Here is a 26,367-nt window from a genome sequence, read left to right as displayed (position 1 = left end):
TGACGGGCTGAATCCGAAATAGATGTTGAAGACCTCATGCGGGAAAGATGCGAAGCTCCGGATTCAGAGCTGCCAACATTCAAAAAGAAATACTGCGCATTTAGGGTTATATCATTGAGCTCTACGCACACCTGCGTGAGCCTTGAAAAAGTGGGGGTAGCTTCACTTTCTCTGCTGAGTGGGGATGTCTGTCTCATGTCTGTCTTTGTTTTTCATATCCCCCATCATACACGATAGTGAATGCAGGAGAAAGACAAACATCCCCGCTTATGATTGTTATCTTTGAGTCGCGTACTACACACTTGTTCTTGCGGCGAAGACTCACTTGGGGCTCACTCTAATATGTTATATAGCTCTATGGATTATATGACGCGGTATTTGTGGACATAGTTTAGTAAATGAGTTACGTGTGTTCTAAAACATGTATTGTCAAAATCAGCTGCAGTTTACGCAAATTTAACAGTTCAATTGCGTAAGAAAATATCATAGTATGATATTTTCGGGGGAATGAATTGATAATCGCAGACAATGGAGGATGATATCGATATTTATGCGGACTTGCCGAGTTTAACTTCTGACAAAAATGTAAGAATCGTTAATAACAATATCATTAATAATATTAAACAATTAGCACTGACTTTATCAGGAGCATAAAATAGCATTCAATATATATTGATATTGTATTTGTGTTTATTACGTTTTGGAAACTTATACATATACCAGGTGTTGCATTTTAAATAATGCAATTCAAACAACAAGCATGATTGTAGAAAAACTATATTATATCGCTATATTATATCAATATTATATCTATGCTATATCACAAAAACTTTTCTTTAAATTTTATATACTACTATTACGTTTGTCAGATAATCAATTGATATTCTTAAATCATTGTGAAGGGCCAATCTTGCAATTGTGAGGATATAAAGAAAGAACTTGATTTACTCAAAAGCACACTCGAAAATATTCAGAAGGCGAAGGAGAACTTGGAAAATAATCTGTTTTCTTTGCTAAAAACTGCTAAGGCTGAAATTGTACGGAAGGACAAGATGATAGATGATCTTAGAAAACGGTATAAATTTTATATCACATTATAATATTTCAAAATATCTTTCCAATGTCATCAAAATGATTTATTGATTTTAGATTGGATGATGTAGCCTTTAGAAGAAATAATAAAGGTGAATCTCAAAGTTTTTCTGCTCACAAACCATCACATCAGATGTCCACAATTACCAAAACTTATGAAAGTGTTTCTTCTATCCATTCATATGAAAATGAAAATGATAAATTGAATCAAACTGAACTGCATCGCAGCAAATATAAAAGCATAAGGTCAGAGAAAAGCGTTGATCAAATATCCACAGTATTTGGAGAAAGACTACATAAAAAAATTATAAAAGAAGAAAAAGAGGGAAAAAAGGTAATATCGTTGAAGCTTAATCCAGAAATTAATACAAAGGAGACTTCAAAAGAGAATATTGTGGAAAGTGATAAGGAAAATGGTTCTCAACCCAACATAAATAATGGCAATGAATCTAATATTGCTATGAAAAACTCTATTTCAGGTAAAGATTTTATTTTCATGTGATTATATATGTTACTACTGTGAAAATTTATATAAAATAGCTGTTAGCTTTTATACTACTTTTTAATACGAGAAATTTTAATGTAAAAACCTTTTAACGATTGATATTAAAATGAATATCATGCTTTTTAAGGGGGCAGTTTACTTTGTATTGTCAAAAGATGAGAAATATTTAGATTTTTTAAAAGAAAATACTATAAGTGAGATTACATACAAATGTTTGAATCTTTTGTGTAAATCTTAAATATGATTAAAGATAATCAAATGAAATAAATCTCATTTATTCTAGAAATATAATAAATCAATTATAATTTTTGTAGAAATTTCCTACAGAAATAATTCAGAAAGGAGGATGAGTGAAGAGGATGATACGCATGAGAACAAGCGTTTCAAGATTGAAGATGATAAGAATGCGACCGGAAAATCTGATTATAATTTCATTGTGCAGTCTAATCCGAATAGTTTTGTGCAAAATGAGATAAAAGATAATCCTGTGAAATTAGAAGATCGATTGGATGCTGTACATTCCTTTAAAAAAGAACAAGTCTCCTTTGATGCGAGACACAGAGCAATTTCTGAGCACAAGGATGTAAAACAGGATCAATATTGTACAAATGAAGGGAGAAAAAGAAGGAGAAGTAATTCGAGAGATCGCGATAATATCAGAAGGAAATCTATTGACAGACATTGGACCACCTCAGTCTCAGAAAGATCTAACAGCGGCTACAAGGAAAGTAATTATAGATATAACTCGCGCAGTAGAAGTTATTCTAGAAGCAGAAGTAATCAAGAGAGTCTGAGCAACAATCATTTACGGATAAGATCGAATAGTACTTACAGAAATAGGAAGTATGACGATTGTAAAAACGACAGTCGGTACAGAAGCGAGAGATCAAAGAGAGACTACAACAGCAAGGGAGACGATAAAACAAAATGTCGCAGCAGAGAGCGCAGTAATCTGAGAGATACGTCCAGATATGTGTCGAGCGATATTGAAGATAGAGAGAGCGGTAATTCGTGCAAAAATAACAAATACGAAAAGCACAGGACAAAAGAAGAAGAAGCAAATGTTTCGGATAGTAAAAGATCACATAATGCTGCAGTAGAAATCGACTTCCAAACATCTAGTCGAACAGTTGTAAATGCTGTAGTGAATTATAGTGCCAAGAAAGATGCTGAAACAAAAAGCAAATCCGATATTAAATCTACGAATTCGATAGAGAGCACATCGACATGTAGTACAATCAAGGACTTAAGCAATCTAGAAGAAGGCGAAATTTTGGATAGTCCTGAAAAAGTAAATAATTTTGAAAATCTGTCCAACGATAATAAAATAAAAGAAGAAAAAAGCGTAAAAACGTTTCCAGTCGAAGATAAAAACGAACAATTAAATTCCGGAAAGAACGATACAACAGTTAATGAAGTGCGTAACTGTAATAATGATATTAATGAATGCAAATCTCATCTTCATGAAAATGTAGCGGATTCTACTGTTCATAATACCGAAACGATTGAACAGATACATGATAGTAATAATGACAATGATTGTTGCTATACTGAGGAAAAATTAAAAAGTTCTATTACTGAAACTGCTGATAACATAAAGGAGACAAATGATGTTAATTCTGCAAATGACACTAAAATCACGAAGATGGATGATCTTAATATTAAAAACGCTATTAAAAAGGAGCAAATAAATGAACCTAGTGATAAAAATGCTATTAAAATTTCAGAGGACAATAATTTTATAACTGATAGTATTACTTGTAAAATTGATGAAGAATTAAGTTCCACTAGTAAAATTACAAAGGTCGAGGCTGTGCTTAATTGTGATAATGAGAGTAGAGATGAAAGTGAAATATTAAGCAAAAACAACATTTTTGTTGGAAGATTAGACAAATGCAACACAAAAGCAAACCATTCGTGCCTCAGTGATCATAATTATAATCAGAATCCTCCTGCGAGTGCGAATGATTTCGATGCGGTCGAAGAGCCAACGATTCTCGGCTGTCATAAAACTGTTTCAGAAACAGTAAAAATGAAGGAAATGCAACTGGAAGAACCAGTCAACGTTCAATCAGTCGATATTAAGAAGACAATGTCACCTTTGGTGAGGAACAAGAAGGACCAACAGAACAAGGGGATAGTAATTTCGCGTCGTCGGAAAGCTGTGACATTAAGCGACAGTAACGCATCTATGACTGTCCTGATGAACACAAATATAATGAAAACCTCCCCTGCTTCTGACAATTGTAACGACAGCGATTCCGTCTTGAAGCCGCGCGCTTGCAAGACATCACGCGCATCTATAAAAGCGGCATGTAAATAATCATTAATTTACGCACTTGTACAGAATGTTAATAAAATTTTGGATATACAACCAATAAGTGTTGAGTACGAATAAAGAACGTACAAAGCGATGTGACATTTTTCAAATAATAGTTTCTTTTTTAATGTTTTGCAAAGCGTATTCTATAATAGTGTGTATAAAATTCGACATTGCTTCCTTAATTAAAAATTCCTTCAAACTATCTTGCGTCATTGCGATAGATTTGAAGCAATCGATTGTTGATCTTGGCGATTCTTGCAATTTTACTTTTTTGAATTCGCCGCGTGTTTATCGAGATATAGTAACCTGATAGTTTCCTCGTCAATTACATTAAATTTCGGAAACTTCAAATAATCGGGTTTTTCGGCTGTTTTTTGTTTTTTTTCTATTAGTCCGCAAAATCGAGGGTTTACTGTCGTAAAAATATACTATGTTGTACATACTATGTCGATTAATGTGAAAGAAAAGCGGCCGTGGCGTCGTATCGATCAGAAAATAACCGCTGCGCGATGACGCCGATACGCGCGCATCGACCGTTGACGTCACCGCGGAGCATCCACGCATCGCGACGCAACTCACTTTACGTGCTTTGCACCGTCAGTCACAGAGGACGCCGTGCTATGGATGTGTAGTCCTTGCTGCAGCAGTCGCTTTCAAACTTCTGTCCAAGAGCGTGTTTCGCTGGCGGCATTCGCGAGCATGTGTTCATAGACGTCTTCATCGGTCGGGTCCTCCGTCACGAGGACGAGGTAGAACTTTTCGCGGGAACAACTCGTGCTTAAGTACGATCGCATTTGTGCTTTCGGCAATCGATCAGTGTACACGTTAACTCCATCCGGGCTATCAAAATGGGCTCTATAGTGCTTAAGTCACTTTCCGTGCTGCTCGGCGTATTTTTTGTTTTCATCGGCACCATGAAGCTCACGTCGGGCATCAGCAAGGATCTGCACAAGGACTTGGTAAGTCATCGGTAAACAATTCAAATTTCTTCTTGCGATGCTCCAGCGGAATATCCAGTTGTTATGGACAGATCGGTTGTAGCTTAGTGTAGTTAGTATATATATATAATTCATCACTTCACTTAATAAATGACAACAAACGTCGCCAAACTTCACAGATCTTGGGTTTAACAATTATTTCAACTAATCACTTTGTAAGTTTGTTATAATCTACGATTTGAGAATCTTATTCGATCCATGACTGTCAGTCGACTTTCGCAAATGAATCACGAACTGTGGTATTTAATTAATAAATTATTTGCAATTAATCGGTCAATAATTAGATAGTAAAAAATAGTTATTAAATCACCTGGCGCGCAAAATTAACAGAATAGAGAAATCGTTTGTTATTTGTTTCCCGTCTTTTACGCTTATATAATTTCGGATATCGACATCAATACTAAAGTAGGAACACGCAGAATGCGAGCTGCCGTATGTATCTATCCCATCTGTCACAACCCGGCTTCGTTATGTAATGTTACGTGTTCGAGATAACCGCCACTACCCTTAAGCCACCATTATGATCGCGCGCGCGCGCGCGTTTATGGCAACATTTCCGATACTCGTTCTGACAGTTCTAACATTATTAATCTCTTATGTGAATTGCCAATTTTTATGGTATTATATTGTTGAAGAAAACTATTTTTTCTTATCGTCTCGGATAGTAAGCGTGCGATTATCCGCAGGGTTGAACGCAATCTTCAAATGTATTTAAAATTAATAATTCGTAATTAGTGAGGAGACTATTGGAATCAAAATAATCACATAAAAATAATATTACAGAAAATGGTTACACGACAAATTTTCTCAATTAAAAGATTATCAGCGCAATTTTAATCCGATAGCGAGATTTTAATCTGACAGCAAGAATATACACAAAATGTATTCTTTTTACTATTTATTTATAGATGGTATAAAAATATACACAGTAACGCGTGCGCTCAATAACGAGTCCAGGTATACCACGATATGCTGCGATGTTTAGTTATAATGTAATATAATGTCGCTTCTATATGGATTATGCAAATTAAAGCGTATTGCAAATCGAATATAAATTGGAGTAACGCAAATATGAATTAATAGAAATTCAGGAGCTTCACGTAAATATATTATCAGCATATTTTTATTGAATTGTTGAAATATTTTACATGCGACACCCGACACGCGCGTGCACGCGCACACACATCATTTGAAAAAAAATTTTCACTAAATCTGACAATAAAATAAGACACTTTACAAGATTTTATGTAAACTTTTTTCCATCCTTTTGTTGAATTCGCAACATGTTTGATTTATATCGTTCTTTTTCTTGAACAGTTTTGTATAAAACAGAGTTTTTCTTGAAATGCAAAATATTCATTATTTCTATATAATACTACTGTTACGTATAGATATAAAATCTTGATGTAAAATAAGAACCGATCGTGTCGTTCTACTATTTTGGTATTCTGATGCTGGCTAATGAAAATGATATTAAGGTAAATACTCGTGCTTGGTCAACCGCCAGTTAATTCGCTAACTTACTGGCGAATGATATTTATATACTTCGCGTATTAGAACAAGTCACGTTTTCTTCGAGTTCTTGTTGAATTATCTGAAGCTGCCAAAACGGGCTTTCGATTATTTTGCTATTATATAAATATTATACAAGTAAATGTAACGTGTTCGATAGCCGAGATAAACAGCGAGAAATTTTCTTCAAGTTTGAGATATTTTTTTCATAATCGGAATTTAATAATACACTATATATTTTACAATTTTCTTAACTTTTAACATGAAACATCTGTTTTCTTAAAATTAGAATTTTAGTCAAGATTCTTTAAAAATCCAAAATTAACTTAAAAAATATGATTTCGTTATTTATTTATACTTCTAATTCGTTGACTTTTTTTAACTGATTCGAAAACTGTTCATATATTTAACATTTTTCTTAAAAAATTACAATATTAACTAGAGAAAAAGCTAGAAATATTACGATGTATTAAGCTTGCCTATTAGCAAATAGCTTCTATATGTTCGTTGGTTCGTTTATAAATTTAGGCAAGTATGTAGATATACATTACATAAGTGCCTTATGTTTTATTCTATATTTACTTACCAAAAATCTATTGGATTTTAATACTTGTTTTTTTTTTGTTTCAGAGAAAAGAATATGTCAAATACGCGAAAGTATTCCCACTTTCTAGCACATTTCAATTCAAGATACCCAGCAAGTGGTATCGAAGAGTCGTCGGCTCGCTCGAGATAATTTGCGGTCTCGCCATGGCGATTATTCCAAGTCGTAGGTGCAAAAAATCGACCAAGTTTTTCGATCATAATGTTTTTCTTGTTGCAAACGCTCGTTCAAATGATTTATTTTCTGGCTTTTCAGCTCACTAGATATTCATTGTAAATTTTTTATGATATACAACAAACTATCGAATCTATTAAATATGAAATGTCTATTTTTATAGAGAGTGTGTTTCTCACGGTTATTCGAATTTATAGAATTTTGTTTTACTGAATCGTCGACTTTCTTTTATAATATTAGTTTGGTGCACAAGAAATGTCAGATATTTACTGCTCCGCCCAATATTTATTATTCCGTGCAAATTTTTAGTTCTAATTATTCTATCATAAAAGTTTGATAAGTGGAACTAACTCTATTAAGGTAATCCTTTAAAATGCTTTCAGATAAAGTTAAAAATTTGTCAAATACAGTGTTGCTTGTTTTGATGCTCATGGCTGTATACTCTCATTACATGGTCAACGATAAGTTCGAGAGGGTCGCCCCGGCATTGGTAAGCATTTATTATTGCAAGGTCTTATTATTGCAAGATTATCGAAAGACGTAAATTGCGAAAATGTTTTCAGGTATTCTTTTTTATGCTCACGGGGCGATTGGTAATCGACTGGCAGTTGAGACGAGAAGACACGCAGTCTGTAACAGCAAACGGCGTTGACGATAAAACTAAGAAGCAAGACTGAGCGAGATTATGGTTAAAGAATAAAGTCATTCGTTTTCATGTTGATTCTTTCATGTGATTCTATCCGTTTCCGGAACACTAAAAAGAGTTCTCCGATCAAATTTACTTATTTTTATTAATTTATTTATTTATTTCAAATTTATACTCTCTCGCTCTTCCATTGTTCCAAAAGTGGAATTTTTATTTCAAGACGAGATTATTTAACTTTCTCTTCTTAATGTGTGCATAATGTATGTGTTCTTAATATAGCTTCAATACTTACAAAAATTTTATAATAGGAGAAACAATAATTTAAAACAATGTAGGTTAAGTTTGTAAAAAATATACATCTCCGGAAGGAAAAACGAGATGGAGAACAAATCATTTTTAATGCAAACATTAATATTTCACCGATGGGACGTGTAGTTTCCCCTTTTATTGTGTGCGCGGCTCGATGTATCCAAGTTGACCGAAGTATCAACGTATCCAAGCTTATTTAGCCCTCGTCGGCGAGGTGTTATAATCAATTTTTGTTGCACTTTATTATGCACGATATTGCAATTTGTAAGAATAAAAAACGAGCTGTCTGCTCGCTATGGCAGACGCAATCAGATTTACAATAAGACACGCGCAAAAGAAAGAGAATTTTTTTTTCCTTGTTTAGCCTACGATTATTACGTTTCTTTTTTATTGTTGATGTAAACTACTCAACAAATATGCGACGTAGGCAACCTTTTTTTGTAATTAGAAAATCGTTTTTTGGTCATTTGATAAGGATTAAAAATTCGCAAAACAAATCTAATCTTTAATACTAACCGCAATTCTAGTCCTCATTATATACGTAAACGTTTTCATGAATTGATCATAATGTTTTATCCCGCAGCACTGGCCCATTAAAGTATTATTGCATCAATGTCGATTGTCATCGGCCATTGTTAGAAAAACTATCTGTCTCTATTTATATTACAGTTAGGACAATAATATAAAAAGAGCAAATATCATTAAGAAAATTACATTAATCCGTGAAATTAAGTTTTAGGAATAAATCAGCTTGATTGCCTCATTCTTGATTCTGAATTGGCTTGATTGCGAGTTAATAATATTTTGCTTCTTTTCATGATCTAATAGGAGAATTATGACGTAAACATTTATGTAATGTAGAAAATACTGTAATATAAATAGCTATGCAGGATATCTCGGCAGGAAAGTAAAATATTTTGAAGAATCATAATATACATTTTACGAAAAAAATTCACGTACACGTGTGTCCGATTTTGAACGGTTTCCAAGTTCTTTAAACAACTAGTTGTACGAATATTGCCAGTAACAGTTCAGAATAAATTTTCCCATTTTCTTACAGTTGTAAAATGTTGACGGTGTAATTTTCGAAAATGTCTTACAAATTGTAATAAATTTGTCATTTAAACAGTAAATATTAGGAAGAGTAAGAAATATCTTTTTACTATCAGTATTTTGCAACTATACATTTAAACAGTTCTATCTTGGAAACTATTCAAAATGGACCATTTAAAATGTCCATTTTTGTGAACATTTTTCTTAGAATATTTTATATTGCAATCTCCGAAAGTATTGATCTTTCCTGCAGAAATATCGTGTATAATATAGACAATTGAAATACAGATAGCTACAATATAAATAACTAAATTAGAAATAACTTTTATAAACAACTATCCAACATAATATAAAATTATTTAACATAAACGACCAGCTGTAGCATAAATAGAAGAAAATTTGAATTTGTCACAACGTGTAATACTAATCAACATTGATGCAACCAGTTTTCAGAGACACTAGCTTAAGCACGAGGTACTAACTGCCATTTCAATGAATGCGTCCTTTACATATGTCGTGTGTGAACGCGTGCGTGTATGGATATACAGAAAATCTTCTGTAGTTAACAATCGGGACATATATGCGCATTAGTTATTAACTTATTTCTCAAAAAGTCAACGTGTGTAGAACAAATGTGATCGGACAAATTTGATAAATAAAACCAAAAATAAAAACCGTCAGACTTCTGCAGACAGACTTTTCTAATTACCCATTTGATACTCATAACAATCTCTTTACGCCAAACAATATCCGGACTTCGAATCACAATTTAATGATTTGTGGAATGTTTATTTGTAATGCACTACTTGTGTGAATAAAATTGATATCTAAAAGTTTCATATATTAATTTTCTTATGTTAAAACCATAATTGGTTTGAGTTTGAAAATATCTGTGTTATATTATTATATTTTTGCTGACGCCATTATATTAATATTTTTTTCTTTCTTCAATATACAAGATTGAAATAAAAAATATATCCTTCAAATGTTATATTAACAATATTGTGATGTTTAAATGTTGAAAATTTTCAATATAAACATTATTTATATATAATACCTAATAAAAGTGGTTAAAAGACAAATATTTTTATACATTTATTCATTAATCTATCTCCTTCAACATTATATAAATAAAAGATGTTAAAGTGCTCGATGCTCTATTTCATTTCAGGTTATTTTCATTAATATCTAGTTGCTGGTTTTCGTAAGCCTTTTAAAGTAATAATTGATAATCTATTGTTAAAATTGTCAAAACCTTGCTTAATCTTGTATTAGTAAAATATTTGCACTCCTCATTATAGAAAATAGCTGACAAATTTATCACAACTAATTACAAATAAGCCATTACCTAATGTCTATCGGTTTCTTTAGGCAAGTTCTTGACCTGTAGTTAAAAGATGCAAAGCTTTCTGAAGATTTGTTATGGAAGTAGGTACATCGTCATAGTCCAACGCACTGCCTGCCCATTTTATGTACTTTTGCGCTTTATTAATGTGCTCTACTGACAGATTGGTATTGTCTGTAAGATTATTTATCATCAGAAATGAAATAATGATATATTAAATTATCTTTCTATTTGTGACGTACTTATTCACTCACTTTCTCCTTTGCAAATATTATATTATGACATTTACCTTCTGTCTTATAAGCAGTATTATCCTCTGATTCAAATGACTGTGTTCGTACAGTTGCAGGTGGACTTGCAGGAGTAGATGGAATACTTTGTGGAATGTCGTCCTTCAGATTTTCAGGTGGAATATTTACATTTGATTCCGGATCTTCATCTAATTCATAAAATGTTAAAATAATAGATACATGAGGATAAAAAATGTGTTTATGTATACATAATATGTACATATTCTAATACCATTATCATTTAATCCTTCAATCGAATCCTTTTCCTCTTCCTTTTCTTCCATCGGTCCTGGTACTGGAGTTTCTCCATTTACTAGACAATTGTGGATATAAGCTGCCTTCCACTGGGCATACTTCCGATTCTGAGCTGCTTCTATACTCAATTCTCCAAACAGTGTCAACACATCGTACAATATTTGTGCGGTGTAAAAGCTTTGTACTACATTTTTTGAAAAATTAGCAGCTCTATCATTCTTATCGGCATATAAAAACAGCTTCAAGGCCCAATTTTCCAGATGCGCTTGAGCAGCAACTTCATTGGTAATAGCTTCATTATCATGCAATGCCTTCTTTGTTGTTTCCAACCAATCCATTAACTTCAGTAAAAAACCTGTTTCTTCTGACGTCTTTGTTGATAATTTCAACCCAGTTTGAAGAGCATAGAGACGACCTGTTTTACATGAATTTTAATCATTCTCCAACCTTTCCATAGAAAGTAAGAAATATTAAACCCTTGATAGGGCATTTGCTTTTTCATGTCTTACAATTAAAGTTAGTAAAAGACACTGAATGTAAGATATTTAAGTTGAGATTGACGTAAAGATCTTGCAAAATAAAAGATATATATCCTATATATAATATATTGTCATGCACACATATATACGTACACCAATAACTAACAACACAGTCTCGCTGATCATGTTTTATGGCAACTGTCAAATATTGCTGAATGTTTTTTAAAGGAGTTGGAGTCTTCGGCAAATCAGGCCCTGCCATTAGGATAAGATATCAGATACACAGTTAAGATATAAAATTCCTATTGACTACTCGTTTGATTGAATCCGTATTGATATATTTTAATTATCGATGACTCATTTGTGATAACATTTCTTAACGTTCATCTAAGCGATTTATATTACTGCCAAAATAATCAATTCATACGCAACTCAAAACGTTCAGAGTGTGTAAAGTGATGCAAAATCTCCCTAGTTCTCTCTTATAAAACTAGAGGACCAGTTCTAGTGCTGCGGCAGCACTGTTTGTTCAGGTCTACCATTGCTGTTCACGATGCTAGAAATCGCTCTGAATTCTTGGACAGAGTTTTTGTCGCTAGATTATTTGACTTGGATTAGTAGTCTTTAATTCTTTTGGATTTTTTATTTTCTTTCTTAAATGAACATCTCACTTCCTAAATATAAAACTCAACAAATTCTACATCCAACTTCAGTATGTCCACAAACCGAGTTTTAGTAATTTTTTCTCTGTCCACAATTTCTAGTATCGTGGATACAAATCCTAAAACTATCGAGTAATAAACGTCTATAGTGCATATTTACAGATCACAGGCAATTATTACTCAACAATTTTATAATTATTGTGTTTTTTAATACAACCGTTTATTAAGATACATTCGGACCTGCGTAACCGCCAAATGAATAACATAAAGAAATTGACCAATCACGTATTTAATTTAAATTTGAATAAGATATGTAATTGGTCGACTCTGTTACGCAGTTAGTAAATTTGCATTGTATATTTTTACAATTATATCTAACATTAGTTATCAAAAGTTACTAATATAGAATGCTCGTCAACTGAATTCACCAACAGAGTATGTACATTTTCTTATTGAATATTGACATTTGTAAACATCTTGGATATTGGATATCACATAAATCCATTTTATTATTATTTTTCTAATTCTTTTATACGAATACGAATCGTACGTTAATAATATGTTTTTTTTTCGTTTATATCGGCGACATGAGTACCACGCCTGCATTCGCTGATTTTAGTCATTGCCCGATGTCTTTTAACGCAAACATGTGAACGGATCTCGACTTGTCTATCCGACACATTTGCGTAGCATTTGCACACGATAAAGAGGGAGAAGGAGAAAAAGAGAGGAGAGAGAGAAAGTGAAAACGAACGAGTTCGCGAGTTATATCGCAGCAAAGAGTGCACGGTCGAACGCAGACGTACGGTGACGAAATAGTATATATCATATCATACGACATATTGTTCATTTTGTGGAAACACGCGAGAGCCAGGGAGAGACAACCGGGGAGCGCGCGACCGTTTACGTGCTCGCTCACTCGCGAGAATTTATCTTTAACGAACTGCCACCACGCAACGCGCGGGTTGATCGCGTTCGTCGATCGCATACGTTGCCAGTTCCAATTGGATATTATTCTCTCGGTGTCTTCGCTCCCTTCACTCGCTGCTGCTACGAATGTGGACATTTGACGGTGTGCCGTGTTGCCGCTATCGTTGCCGTTACTGTGCATTTCGTACGCCTGTATGAGAACCGTCGTTTCCCACCGGATCTCAACGAACGTCGCGCGTTCGTGAAGCGGCTCTCGCCCACAGGAATCTGATTGTCAAGCCGATTGTGCGGTGCCCGTAACAGTGATAGAAAAAGAAACACAGGGAGAGAGGAAACGAGAAGCAAAAGAGAGAAAGAAAGACGTCCGCTGGCCGTCCGCTCCGTCGCTCCGCACTTTTCTCCCACCCCCAAGTGGTATCAATGTTGTCTGGCAATGGTGTGTAAGGAGAACGTGGTATCATGGTTTGGGAATCTGTCCAGGTAATGTGGAAGCGTCGCAGCGCAACGATACAATTACCAGTGCGCGATTCTGATGCGCGCATCTTTCTCCTTCGAGATATTTCAGGAGTAACTTTGCGTAACCGTCTCAATGCTTGTCGTCCCTCAATCCACCAAGCGGAATGTGTGCACGAGACCCCAGGCTCCAACGCCTCTGCGTGTCTCGCTTTCGTATTAATGTTTTCTCTTTCCGCGAGAATATTATGCTCCTATTCTGCACATTCTCTTTTATACGTTATGCATTCCTCGCAGTAAATCTTTAACTAATATTTCGTGTTATTGAAAATTTTGTTATATCATTTCCTGTGCTGTTATTCGCTCGTCGCGCGGTGCTTCTTGATCTTGAATTGGATCACTCTAGTCCTTGTCGTCTCGTAGTTCTGAATTCTTTGCACGAAGCGACATTTACTAAAGTTGAAATTTTTTTTTATCTTAGTTAATTTTGACAAATACAATCGAGAGGACATCGAGCCGCATCAGTTAGTGCTAAATTACAAATTTGAACATACTACAAAATTAATACAAATTATATTATAAACATTTTGGTCAACGATTTCATCATTTTCAGTACAATATAATTAGTTTAGTTATATTTTATTTGATTTTATAACAAATAAATTCAAATTTGATTCCAGTGGAGTTCAAGAAACTTTTTTTTTTTTTAGTGAGAGATTGTTATGCAAGATATTTGCAATTGTACACTCTTATATTAATAAGAAAGGCTAAAATGAATGAAAAATTAGAGAGGAAGAATTGAAACAGATAGAAGTTTAAACATTGCGCATTATGTAAAAAAATTTGACAGTAATGCTAAAAAAAAAATTTGACGTTTGTATAGATCACTTGATACACACACTAATTTTATCAGAGGTTTCCTTCTCATATAGTCTTTAAAGTTTATGTGTGCAAAAAACTCATTCAAATGTAGGATAGAGTTTGTATAAATAATTAAAGACATCTTTTAGGATAACAAAGGTTGTTAATGATATTGTTAGAAATTTGACCTGCTAATTCAACTAATTTATCTGTTTTCTTAGTTATAAACGTATAGATGTGATGTGCACATTGCTGAATATGTGCCTGCCATTTGAAGTACGATACCTTGGCACGTGCGTCGAGGATATCGGTAAGCGGGACTACAATGACCTGCGAGACACGGAGCATCATGCAAACAGCGCCACTGAATTGGCCGAGTTGACAACTTCCAGTGTGACAGACAAACGCACGCGAAGAAAACTGGCCCTTTACATGGCGCTGTTGCACTCATGCAGTTATGCCTGTGCGGTGATCTTATACAAGATTCTGTCGAATCTCGAACACCAAGAGATCACCAACTTGTTAAACGGGACCACCTTTAACGTGGACGATCAACCCTTGGAAGAACTGCTGCTGCTGTATACGATGGCACTGAACCACCCGGTCTTCACTTACGAGCAGAAGAGCGTCTTTGGGAATATATTCAGCAAGCTCCAGGAGGAAGAAGCTCGTCTGAATCTCTCAAAGCTAAACGCTTCTTTTAAACCATCACAAGTAATGCATAATATTTTCTTTTCTTTCTTTTTTTTGTGGAAGAGAAATAGATTACTTTTATGAAAATATTGTGGATGTTTTTGTTCACTGCATTATAAATTATTATTTTTTATTCTCTTACACAAAGTGGAAAATAATTGAAATTTTGTAGTATACTTAAGAAAATTTAGAGTTAAATGTAACAGAAAAAAAAAACACTAATCTTTTGCACATAAAGTTTTGTACTAGCCAACTCGAAGCAATATAGTGTGCCATGCAACATGGTACTGCAGCAAAGCCTTTTGGGTTTTCTAAGAAACTTTGGTGTTACAAAGTTTTCCAAGTGCAAAGGGTTAAATATGGAGATATAAGTTTCATAATGCGTTATATAATCTCAGATAAAAATTCATTGATTCATATTAAATGGAATGATTTTAATAACACTTCCACAATGCCATACAACTACACGTATATATAATAGTGCGACGTTATACAATTGTTTTGAAAAACTAAAGAGTATAAATTTATGCAGGGCTGTACACCGTGCATGAGCACGAACGAGAGATTAATGGAACCTGAAATTCAAAATAGTTGCTTGATGCCACCACCGCCGATGCAATCTTATCATGGTACGCTACATTTTCTATTGTCTAAGCGTTCATTAACTTGTAGAAGGAAACGCTTCGACAAGATGTAAATATTTACGCGCGTCTCAACTGAACGTTGTTTCACTCTATATCGATGTGTTACGTTTAGGAGAAATGTCAATGAGGAACAATGCTATAATCACTGGAATGCCACCCGGTCTCACAATACCTCCGCCAGGGATGTGCATGCCCAGTCCAGAGCAAATGCCTATGGGATCGAGCGGCACTACGCAATACGTTCATCTCGGTTTCCCGTCCGTTAACCACATGCCACCGTGGACAGGTCAGGTTATGATGGGAAACCAGCTGTTGTATCATACCGGTGACATGTTGGCTTATCCGCCTTCCCCTTTAGTCAGCCGTCAGTCTTCACCGTCTCAGTCACGATCTCCTAGTCGCAGTAACTCACCGATGGGCCGCAGCAGGATTAACGTTAACCCGCGCACCTCGTCACAAGTCACCACCCAGTCCACCTCGAATACTCTCACGATATCGTCAGGCGGCTCGAATAGTCAAACAAGCATTTCCAGCTCAAGCTCTACTAATTGCAACAGCAATAATAACAATAACTCCTTACCGCCTCTACCGGCGATTGGCGTAAGTAGAAGTCTTCCTAGTCAACCGCCGTTATTAACGTCACGATCTGCTCCTCTGTCCGTCACGAGCTCTTCGTCCTTCTCTCGACACAACAACGTCGATAATACCTCGTCGTCAAGTTTGATTCCGACGAGTCAATCGAAGCAACCTCCGCCACCGCCACGACTTAGATTGTCCAACTCTAGCGATTCTCTCCGGGAGACCTTGGGCAAGGAGATGCCAAATTTCAAGGCCAATCTGCAGAACTTTTCTCTCGACGAGGTAAGTGAGAAATCTTTGTCTTCACATAGCTGTTGTTGAGATGTTCGAGACTGATTTTCTATGAATGCGGATTATAGATCAGAAGGATGAGCGACGAGGACTTGAGGGATATTGGCCTGACACCGAATGCAGTGGAACAGTTGAGGAGTATACTCAAAAATCAAAGCACTAACGGCTTAAACCAGATTTCAGATAAGAAGACGGATAGCAACACCACGCATTCAGTCACCGAATCGACGGAGAGTGAGGTGAGGTTTATTTGCGATACTGTCGATTAGAAAGATTGCATCTGCACAGATTGTTTCTAAAGATTTGCGATAAACACGAGTTTGTAAACTAAAATTTAAACTAAAATCATAAATATTGATTATATATTTTACATTACTCATAAAACCTAATTTGTAAATTGATATTTTTTAATATTCAGCATTTTACAAGTATTTGTGTCGCTTATTTTGTCACACAGGTTGCACCAAGCATGGAAGTTTTGGGTGATAGCAATAATTCGAATAGGAAATCGATGACGCCGTTACAGGAACATTATCATTATCACAATCATGTGACCACTTCAAATATACGGCGTTATCCCATGCCGTCAATAGAACCTACGCCAATACACATGTATTCTACACCGCCGCCAATGTATACAGCTCAAAACTCACCGTGTTACGCTTGTCTCACCGTACCGGTAGCTGGAATGCAAAATCGATATTCAAGGTATTTAATAATATTCAGATATATTTTGACTAATAGTTTCAGATATTTAGAAACATTAATCTTTCCGGTCCTGAAATTCTATTAAAAATTACTTATTTTCAGCTGAAATTATTTCTTTATAAATTTTATGAATCACATAGGACACATATACAGCGCACAGTACGTCTGAAAATAAAAGAACGGGATTTATTTTTTTTGTAAGCGTCATCTACTGATTATTAGTGACATTTTGAAACTTTACGCTTATTTTAACAAGCATTTCACGACCATTGAATATACAATTTAGAGATCTGGAAAATCTAGAAAAAACAGTCGGAACGTCCAACAGAAGATTTCGTAAAAAGGGTCCATAAGACATTGGCAATCAACTTGAATGCCGGCAGAGGATTTTAATGTGTCAAAATTTACAATTTGCAACGTTTTACATAATAATTTGAACGAATGGAAGATCTACTCTCAATTTGCGTGTCACATTTGCTAACAGGGTTAAGAAATGAAACACTCCTGAGATATCACTAAAACGGGAGGGTCCCAGATACACACAAAATTTAACACAGTGTGAACGAAACGGACACAATGTAACTCGGACAGATTTGAAGTGAACACATGAAGAAATGGACACATAAAGGTTGCAAACAAACGCAAAAGATAAATGGATACAGTCGGAATTGTCCGATTTTTGAAAGCGAAATCCATCCCACATCAACCGGTGCTTTCAATAAAAAACAAAATCTACAATTGTATAGATTGTATACGTTATACATGGATTTGTGGCAAAGCAAGATGTTACTAGAGTTACTAAGAATACGTCTGTTTGCAACCTCCATTTCCGACCATGTTTGTTTCCTTCTATCCGTTTGCAGCCTTTACGCGTCCGTTTGGGATGTGTTCGACTTGCACTGTGTGCGTTAAATTCTGTGCACATTTGAATCTTACTCTTCTAAATGCATCTTAATCAAGATTACATCTTGATTAAATTATACAACGTTCATTATCGAAAAGTCGATAAATGATAATCTATCGTAATATGTATTGTGCTTTTAGATGCAACGCTCAGCACGTGTACTGTCTTGCACAACTGCAAGCGCTGCGACTCGATTCCGAAAATAGCCGGCAGTGTTCTCAGAGCAGCAGCTCCGACAGCACCGGCAGCAGGTCACCTCCTGAGACGCCGCCGGCTGCGCCTTGGATCAGCGGTGGCAGCGGTGACAACAACAACGTTGCGCCGCCCATCTCCGATCACATGAATTCCGTGTCGATGCATTCGACGATGGTAACAGCACAGCCGCACTCCGTCGCGTCTGTGCCCCAGCAATCGGTGCAGTCTTCGGTGCCACCGGAGAGCAGGCAGCTCACCAGAAAGAATCCGCAGACCCGCATGCGACAGAAGGGCCAAGGGATGATGAACGGAGCGGGCAACGGAAATGGCGGACCACCAAGTCTATCGCATTGCGTCTCCTTCCAAGCGCCGCCGACGCACTCGCAACTCACCTACTTGCCGCACGGACATTTCCCGACCGCGCTGCGACCCAGCACCGGCATCTACTCCAACTTCATGCACGGGCCGTCCGCGCGACCGGCTTATCCCGCGGCGTATCAGCCGAACGGCGAAATTATGTACCCGTACACCGGGCATTCCGCGTCCAGTGGCACTCCGCCACCCCCGCCGCCAAATGCAACCGCCACAACACTGGTGCAAGCGTCGTACATGCCGCCTACACCGGTAGTGACGTACGCGGCGGCAGTAATTCCACCAACGAAAATCTCTTGCTACAATTGCGGTAGCAGTAGTCATCTCGCGGTTGATTGCAAGGATCAAACGATGGAAGACCTCACGAAGAAAGGTACGTTCTTCCAATGTAATTAAATGTTGTGTCGTACGATGAAAGAACGCTTTTTGCAAATCATGCTTTTGATTTACTTAGTAACAAAGCTATTTTTCGAACTAATTCAAATAGACATTATCTTGAGAATTTATTTAAAAACAATTCAAGCTCTAATTATTGGATTTTCCAAAATATTAAAGATTAAATTATGTAAGTATGTATATAGTAAGAAAGATTACGTAAAATTATTGATAATGAAACTCAAAGTTCTGTTAAAAACTTTCTGCTTGAAAGAAAGAATACAACGATTGATTGAAGATCTTTTGCCTTTCAAATCAAAGCAGATCTAGCGTCTATGGTGTTTTTTAAAATAATTTTCCACTAATTGTAAACTTGTATCAGTATTACGTATATGTAGCGATTTCACGCGCAACTCTGCTCATAATTTGTTTACGAATTATTATTACGAGGGACACAACATTGTTTTGATTTCAGCTCAATATCGGCTGGATTACACAATAATGAAGCAGCCGGGAGAGTGCCCAAGTTCCGACAAGTGATCCCCTGCTACGAACTACTCTGCTACCGCTTATCACAATTTTCGTCGCTACTATAATTGCGACTATTATCATCATCGTTATCATTATTACTACCACCATCACCACTTCTACCACCATCACTGCCACTATCAAATTCACCGTCACTATCAGCATCATTGTAATCATTACTATCAGTTTACCAATGCAAATCGATTTAATGACAAGATGCCGCGAAATGACCGCTATCATTCCTCGTTTCACATTTTGGCAATTTTTCTAAACGTCTTACTACGCAATCAGGACGACAACGACGATGCTAATGCTGACGCTGACAACGACAAAAACGATGACGAGGACATTAACGCCGATGTCAAGCATGACAATGACAGCGACAAGGTTTTTCTAATTAAGAACGTTTCGCGGTTCATGCTACCAGATATACTTTTTACAAATTATGTATGATAGTGATCGCAAAGTAATTTAATTGTAGAATTGTGTAAAATATGATGTAGTAGTATTGTACAAAGAAAGAACAAAAAAAGTGAGACAAGAAATAACGAGAGACCATATGGAACACAAATGTCTTGTCTGTTTCTTTTACTAATGGGACACGTTTTGAGAGATTTTTGGGTTAAAAATGGTAACTGACGTCCTTTTTTTAGCGACATACAATATCAGCTGCTTATCGCTGTGACCTCGACATCTAAAGTACTCCCATTCTCCCTTCTGCAGCCCAAATTCTTCTCTCAACGATTAACTGTAAACAGAACGCAAAAAAAAAAAAAAAAAGAAGCGAAAGAATGTATCATACTTTAAGCAGGAAGGAAAACTATATATGAGATTCGACTATATTTAGTGATCGACGCTGTTACTTCTTAATATACTCTGTCTATACTACTACTAATGCTAGTACTACTACTATTACTACTACTATTACTACTATTATACCTCTTATTATCACCACTATCGCTATCACTCGCTGGCTATCATTACTACTATGATGATGACGGTAACTACTTCTGCTATATTACTGCTACACTAATACTCTTATTACTATCACCACTGCTGTTGCTACCATTATCCACCAACACTATCGCCACCCTCCTACTATTATCTCCACTATCACTTTCCAGCACCAACATCACTACTATTGCTACCACTATCACTGTTAATGCTCTATTTCTATTACTACTATCACACCACTATTATAACTACTATACTATCGCTACTATTTACTATTTACATTAAATTATCGTTGTTACGTTTACTTATTAATTCTTCACCGCTGCGTCACGACGTTTTTATGTATATATATTTTTCTCAATCACGCGCGCGATAAAACCAGTAATAAAGTGTGTAAAGAAAAAGCGCGTATAATATATGCAAAATAAAGATGTATGTGTGCATGTATGTATGTATCTATGTATGTATATGCGAAGAAGATGGAGTGCAAGAGGCAGAAAGAAAAAAAAAAAAAAGATAAAGAGATAAGAAAGAAAATGAAAAGATGAGGACAACAAACCAAAAGTGTTCGATCATCTAGCTGCCGTTGTGCTGGTGTGTATCCGCGTGCGTGCATGCGTTCGTGCGTGTGTATGTGTGTTTGTATGTTTGTTTGTTTGTAAAATTATAATATATATATATATAATGGGTGTATGTACACGAGTAGTCATGCGATTGCACGTGCATTTCAAACGATTTTATACAACTTTTATCGATTGCCCATTGTCTTTAAGCGTAATCGACGTTAAACATTTTTACTTGTTTAGTTGCAACAACATTAGTGTTAAGCATGGTTAACTAATATAAGTCTTTTTCTCTTCTGTACATCAGTATCTACTATTGTTGAGATATTTAAAACAGAAGAATTGGGCAAATCTTTCGCGTTATTAATAACATTTTAACAAAAAAAAAAATTGCTTTCCTGAGAAGTGCTTGATACAAAAGCGTTTGACGCAAATTTCAGATTGGCGTAAATTATATATACAAATATGTATATACACATACAATGTATTCTGCACTTCAAAATTAAAGAAGTTTCGTCAATATTTCCACTCTTAGGACATTATCTGTAAGATCTTTAAGTTATGAGAAGTTCATAAAATAACATGCAGTTTACATACTTTGTCGCAAAATCTATTTTCTGGTTTATATCGTTACATTCATTTATATAAACAATAATTTTTGTTAGCATATCGATGAACAAACTGTTTTAGTTAACCAAAGCTGCAACACTGTTGATGCAATGAACACTTAGAAACAATAGCGCAGGATAAAGCTGAATATAAATGGAATGACAACCAGCTGAAAAAATTATGCATAATGCATTCAAAACGGTTATTTTGATTTTTATTACACTAAGTGCGATATAGCTCGAATCTTTTGTATACGGACTTTTGCAATTTGGTTTTAAAGACGAAAATTTTTTGCAGAATTATGTTTTTAAATACAATTGATGGTATTACGAAAAATATTTGGCAAAAAAAGGAAAAGAATACTGATGTTGAATAGAAAAATTGAAATTAATTGAAAAATATCAACTAGAAAGGAATAAAACAAAAAGAATATATGTTACTTTTGTGAGGAGATACGGAAATAATGGAAGTACCACTATATAGCGATCTGATAGGTCAAACCAGACATCTTGAAAGATATATGAAAATGTAAAATGCATCAGATTTCCTTTTTAATTTTTAAAAATAATTATTAAATTTGTTATCAATGCAAAATATTATGCACAGCATCAATCTAGTTATACCAGCTGTCCTGAATAAATAGAAAAAACATTGAGCCAAATAAAATTTCTGGCAGCAAAGTAATGCATTCTAGCTACACTTTCGTACTTATATGAGGGTAAGTCGAAAAGTAAAAGAATATTTGAAGAAAATGAAACTTTAAAAAAAAATTCCTTTACTCTTTTGAACTTCCCTTGAAATATTGTGGTCTCTGTGTAAGATATATAAGATATTAATCGAAAACAGAATTGAATGAACAAATTTAACATTAAATGTCCGATGAGGCTTTGTGACTCGAAAATAAGCTGCACAATTTCTCTATTAATTTTATATGCATTTCCTGCTAATGATACATATAGTTCTCATTAAATCCTTTATGCAACATTGCAACGGAACTATTTAATAAAAATACAACAAACAAAAATATGAAAATACTTGAAAGTTTAAATATGATAAACACGTTAAAAAAAAAGAGAGAAAATGACATTTATGTACAATTCTTAATTTTAATTTATTGAAAAATTTGGAATCAACATGTTAGCGAAGATATTTAGGTATCAACGATTTTCCACTTATGAGCAATTAATAAATACATTTTTTCAAAATTTGAAGCAGAAAAAACGGCAAATATAAATAGCAATATCACATATGTATATTATACTTAATTTCACTTATACACAAACAAATGGATTTTATATTATTAAAATTTTAATTTGAAACTTTGTTACATAATGTTTAAAATTATACAGATATAATACTGAAACTGAAAATTTGTAATAAATTATGATCTTAACATTTTTGTTAAAAAATCAATTGGAAACTGATTAGAAAATCTATTATTAAAATTAAATTGCGAAAGATTTTGCTTCCAGTAAGCAAAATGTTAGCAATTGGCAGATTGGAATTTGATCTAATTTAATATCAATTAAATTTGCTATCAATCTGCCGACATTACTAACATTTGACTATCTGGAAAATAGTTTGACTATAAGAAAAGTCGTAAAGTAAAGGGATATCAGTTGATTTGAGACTCAAATAAGTTCCTTTACTTTGTGATTTTTCCTAGTATTAAATGTTTTATTAAATGTTATTAAATGTTTTTTACTAAAGAGATTTTCTGTGTGTGTGTGTGTGTAGAGATTCACACTCTTTTTCTTATTTATCATAAAATCTGTAGCTGGAAAGATATCAGATAATTCTTCAGTATCTGTTATGCACTTGGCACTGATTGTTTTTTATAGTTTTTTTATGCTGCATTTTTTGCATTAAGTAGATTTTTGCGACGAAGGATCAATAGCCGAAAGATGAAAAAATATTCTAGGATTAATTTATTTGTTACTAAAAACCGGCAGCGAATATTAAAAGAGTTCACGATTGGGCATTATATATTGCAGTTCCTGTTACTGTTAAAAAATTACAAGAATGTTAGAGAAACGGCTGTCGCACATGTACATATAACGAGTATTAGAAAGATTGAAAAAGATATGATTTTATTTTCGCGGATCTTTATTTTTCCAGATAATTATTGAAAAATCCGAAGCAAGGTCAATAAAATATTTCAATATTAGTTTTTTGATATAATGTCATTTTAAAAACATATATTTTGATTAACTTGGATCGTTCTAATACTACAATTAGGCTAGAACTGCCAAACGTAAGAAAGCATAATGGCTGGAAAATAAAAAAAAAAGTACAAGACTCTATCAAGGTTACTAGTTAAAAATTTGATGGAGGTAAAAAAAAAAATAATCACATTGACTTCTCAAGTATTAAGACAAGTTGATTACGTCCGTTGTTAAATATATATCAACAAAATGTGTCGAACGAAATTTGTATAGTGACTGTGAATAATACATATTAATGTTTATAAGTTGTGAATATGAATAAATTGAAGAAAATTTATAGAAAAGATTAATCAAAAAAGAAATTCACGAGGTACTCTAGATATTAGATTACGCAATTGTCACAAGAATGTAAAGGGAGTACAAGATGTATAGTAAAGTAATAAAATTATAAATAAATAAAAACATCTAGGTTTCGAAAAGCGTACTCTTCGAAATAGATAGTTGAAGAAACCTTATTCTTAAATGCATAGCTTATGATTATTATGTATTCAATCTCTTTTTCAAGTACTTGAATAAAATTATATTCCTATAAACGTAATTATCGAGAACATCTAAATATACTTTGTATGTTAATAATTTTTTCTCGATAAAATCTTTGTTTTCTTTTTAAAAAATTTATTTTAATTCTTGAAAAAAACTTAAAATCATAAATAAAAAAAAATGTGTGTGTGTTTAAAATGTTATTTGATCTGGAAGAAAATAAAATTAGTAATTTTTATTCTAAACAATCAGTTAATTACGCTTAAGAAATCTAATAAATAACTTTCTTTTTTCCTAATAACAAATATATAAATTTAATTTTTCTAATTACGGAACACGATTATAGCATTAAATATAACTTTTGCTAATATATCTCTAAAACTATAAAATATATTAAGAAAATTTTAAAAATTTATATGGTACGTTTTTTATGGTTTTTTATGGTTGACGATATTATTGTAGATTGAGTATAACGGATCTAAAAAATAATTTTTTAATTTTTTATTTTTACAACTTTTATTTATACGTGTATTAAGTTATGTTAAATATTAGATTTTGCTTAAACAGAAATTTAATATTATAATTTTGAAGAACTTAAGAATTTACATTATTAAATTTAGATAAGAATCATTATTACACGGCTTTGAATAAGAAGGAAACGTAGATGTAATACAAGAAAAAAACGTATTTAGCGATTAATAATTATTTCTAACACAAATATATTCTAGTGTTACTATATTTATGTATTTATTTGTATATAAATTAATCATATACCGGAAATCTATGCATAGTGTTCGCGTTCCTTATCAAAAACTGTAACTACTGTAATAAACGTTTATATTTATACCATAACTAAAAAAAGTTTCTTTTAAAACGTTTTTCCTAATTTCCCTTTTAAAATCAAATCAAATGTCTGGCGGATGTACGAAATAGGAGAGTGAACATTTCAAGTCGATTTGATTTGTAAATAATTATAAATATACGTACATGCAATTAGGTATAAAATAAAATATCTTAAATTCTAAGTTTAAAAATTCATCTGAAAAATTCAGTCTCAAACTTTAACTTTAAAATGCTTTTTTTAGAATTAAAACTCGATGATTTTTCGCAGAATTGCAATGTAAATGATTAAACGGCAGCTTATCGGTGAATCATATATCACAAGTAGTGGACAAATGTCTGTTTATACTTATTTACTTTTTACATTTTTATAAAATTGGTGGCTGAGATTCTAAAGCATTAATTAAATTTACTTGATAAATAGTCGATTTTCTACAGTCTTTTGTATTCCTCATGTAGATTCATGCGATTATTTCATTAGTATTTCGCTTTCGCACAATCCCGAGAAAAATAGTTACGTCACATCCATGTCGAATCCACGTAATTTACGTGGACTACATATAGATTTATCCACGAATTATTCATATGGATGCAACGTTCTTTTTTTCACTACGTCGAAGTACTTTAATCTCGAAATGTCAATGTAGATTTCATGTGGAAATTTCTACTAAAGATAATGATTGATCAATCGAGGTATATCGTTGTGTTTATCGTAATGTGATTTTTAATGGATAATCAACTTATGAATATTTTGATTTCTGTATATATTGCAGGTGAGGTAAACTCGTATTGAACAAGACAATATTATTCTATACCCAGTAAAAAATACAGGTCGAAAAACCGTCTAATAGACATTTTATAGATGCCTATAAATGTTTATTAGATCAATAATAAAACAAAAACCATAATTATTATT

At 33.9% G+C, this 26,367-nt stretch overlaps 4 protein-coding genes across 6 annotated transcripts; 3 read left to right on the top strand and 1 right to left on the bottom strand.

Annotated features, from left to right (window-relative positions):
* Window positions 1–172: 172 nt before the first annotated feature.
* Window positions 173–4,879, top strand: Srrm234 (Serine-arginine repetitive matrix 2/3/4). Of its 2 annotated transcripts, none has more exons than XM_067356793.1 (4): window positions 173–585; window positions 903–1,075; window positions 1,150–1,571; window positions 1,912–4,879. In XM_067356793.1, the coding sequence occupies exons 1-4, from the start codon at window positions 529–531 to the stop codon at window positions 3,918–3,920; spliced, it is 2,661 nt and encodes an 886-aa protein (XP_067212894.1). In that variant the 5' UTR covers window positions 173–528; the 3' UTR covers window positions 3,921–4,879. The 2 variants fall into 2 exon arrangements, with proteins under 2 accessions (XP_067212894.1, XP_067212895.1); XM_067356794.1 differs by having other exon boundaries at window positions 870–1,075.
* On the top strand, window positions 4,744–9,896 carry LOC105671456 (novel acetylcholine receptor chaperone). Its single transcript, XM_012365659.2, has 4 exons — window positions 4,744–4,879; window positions 7,061–7,199; window positions 7,592–7,698; window positions 7,772–9,896. Exons 1-4 carry the CDS (start codon window positions 4,769–4,771, stop codon window positions 7,883–7,885), a joined length of 471 nt encoding a protein of 156 aa, XP_012221082.1. The 5' UTR covers window positions 4,744–4,768; the 3' UTR covers window positions 7,886–9,896.
* A 402-nt stretch (window positions 9,897–10,298) lies between these two features.
* On the bottom strand, window positions 10,299–12,068 carry Vta1 (vesicle trafficking 1). The gene is made up of 4 exons (XM_012365658.2): window positions 11,739–12,068; window positions 11,084–11,521; window positions 10,851–11,000; window positions 10,299–10,735 (listed from the first exon to the last, which is right to left on the bottom strand). Exons 1-4 carry the CDS (start codon window positions 11,845–11,847, stop codon window positions 10,584–10,586), a joined length of 849 nt encoding a protein of 282 aa, XP_012221081.2. The 5' UTR covers window positions 11,848–12,068; the 3' UTR covers window positions 10,299–10,583.
* A 796-nt stretch (window positions 12,069–12,864) lies between these two features.
* Window positions 12,865–20,572, top strand: LOC105671424 (uncharacterized). Of its 2 annotated transcripts, XM_012365588.2 has the most exons (9): window positions 12,865–13,657; window positions 14,713–15,205; window positions 15,717–15,813; window positions 15,941–16,114; window positions 16,187–16,689; window positions 16,767–16,937; window positions 17,156–17,406; window positions 18,451–19,250; window positions 19,728–20,572. In XM_012365588.2, exons 1-9 carry the CDS (start codon window positions 13,611–13,613, stop codon window positions 19,790–19,792), a joined length of 2,601 nt encoding a protein of 866 aa, XP_012221011.1. In that variant the 5' UTR covers window positions 12,865–13,610; the 3' UTR covers window positions 19,793–20,572. The 2 variants fall into 2 exon arrangements, with proteins under 2 accessions (XP_012221011.1, XP_012221010.1); XM_012365587.2 differs by having other exon boundaries at window positions 12,868–13,657; window positions 15,941–16,689.
* Window positions 20,573–26,367: the final 5,795 nt, after the last annotated feature.

This window comes from Linepithema humile, chromosome 6 (assembly GCF_040581485.1).
Source record: "Linepithema humile isolate Giens D197 chromosome 6, Lhum_UNIL_v1.0, whole genome shotgun sequence".
In the NCBI taxonomy this organism is placed as follows: domain Eukaryota; kingdom Metazoa; phylum Arthropoda; class Insecta; order Hymenoptera; family Formicidae; genus Linepithema; species Linepithema humile.
The sequence above is the reverse complement of the archived record's forward strand: the minus strand, read 5'-3'. Positions and strand labels throughout refer to the sequence as shown.

Bases quoted from the DNA above. Each gene is read 5' to 3' on its own strand.
- LOC105671456 (XM_012365659.2), top strand. From the start codon at position 4,769: ATGGGCTCTATAGTGCTTAAGTCACTTTCCGTGCTGCTCGGCGTATTT. The intron at 7,200-7,591 runs GTAGGTGCAAAA...AAATGCTTTCAG, and splicing joins CATGGCGATTATTCCAAGTC to ATAAAGTTAAAAATTTGTCA. The intron at 7,699-7,771 runs GTAAGCATTTAT...AAATGTTTTCAG, and splicing joins AGAGGGTCGCCCCGGCATTG to GTATTCTTTTTTATGCTCAC.
- Vta1 (XM_012365658.2), bottom strand. From the start codon at position 11,847: ATGGCAGGGCCTGATTTGCCGAAGACTCCAACTCCTTTAAAAAACATT. The intron at 11,522-11,738 runs GTACGTATATAT...CATGTAAAACAG, and splicing joins CTGTGTTGTTAGTTATTGGT to GTCGTCTCTATGCTCTTCAA. The intron at 11,001-11,083 runs GTATTAGAATAT...TTTATGAATTAG, and splicing joins TGAAGGATTAAATGATAATG to ATGAAGATCCGGAATCAAAT.
- LOC105671424 (XM_012365587.2), top strand. From the start codon at position 13,611: ATGGTGTGTAAGGAGAACGTGGTATCATGGTTTGGGAATCTGTCCAG. The intron at 15,206-15,716 runs GTAATGCATAAT...AAATTTATGCAG, and splicing joins CTTCTTTTAAACCATCACAA to GGCTGTACACCGTGCATGAG. The intron at 15,814-15,940 runs GTACGCTACATT...TGTTACGTTTAG, and splicing joins GCCGATGCAATCTTATCATG to GAGAAATGTCAATGAGGAAC.
- Srrm234 (XM_067356793.1), top strand. From the start codon at position 529: ATGGAGGATGATATCGATATTTATGCGGACTTGCCGAGTTTAACTTCT. The intron at 1,076-1,149 runs GTATAAATTTTA...TATTGATTTTAG, and splicing joins ATAGATGATCTTAGAAAACG to ATTGGATGATGTAGCCTTTA. The intron at 1,572-1,911 runs GTAAAGATTTTA...TAATTTTTGTAG, and splicing joins TATGAAAAACTCTATTTCAG to AAATTTCCTACAGAAATAAT.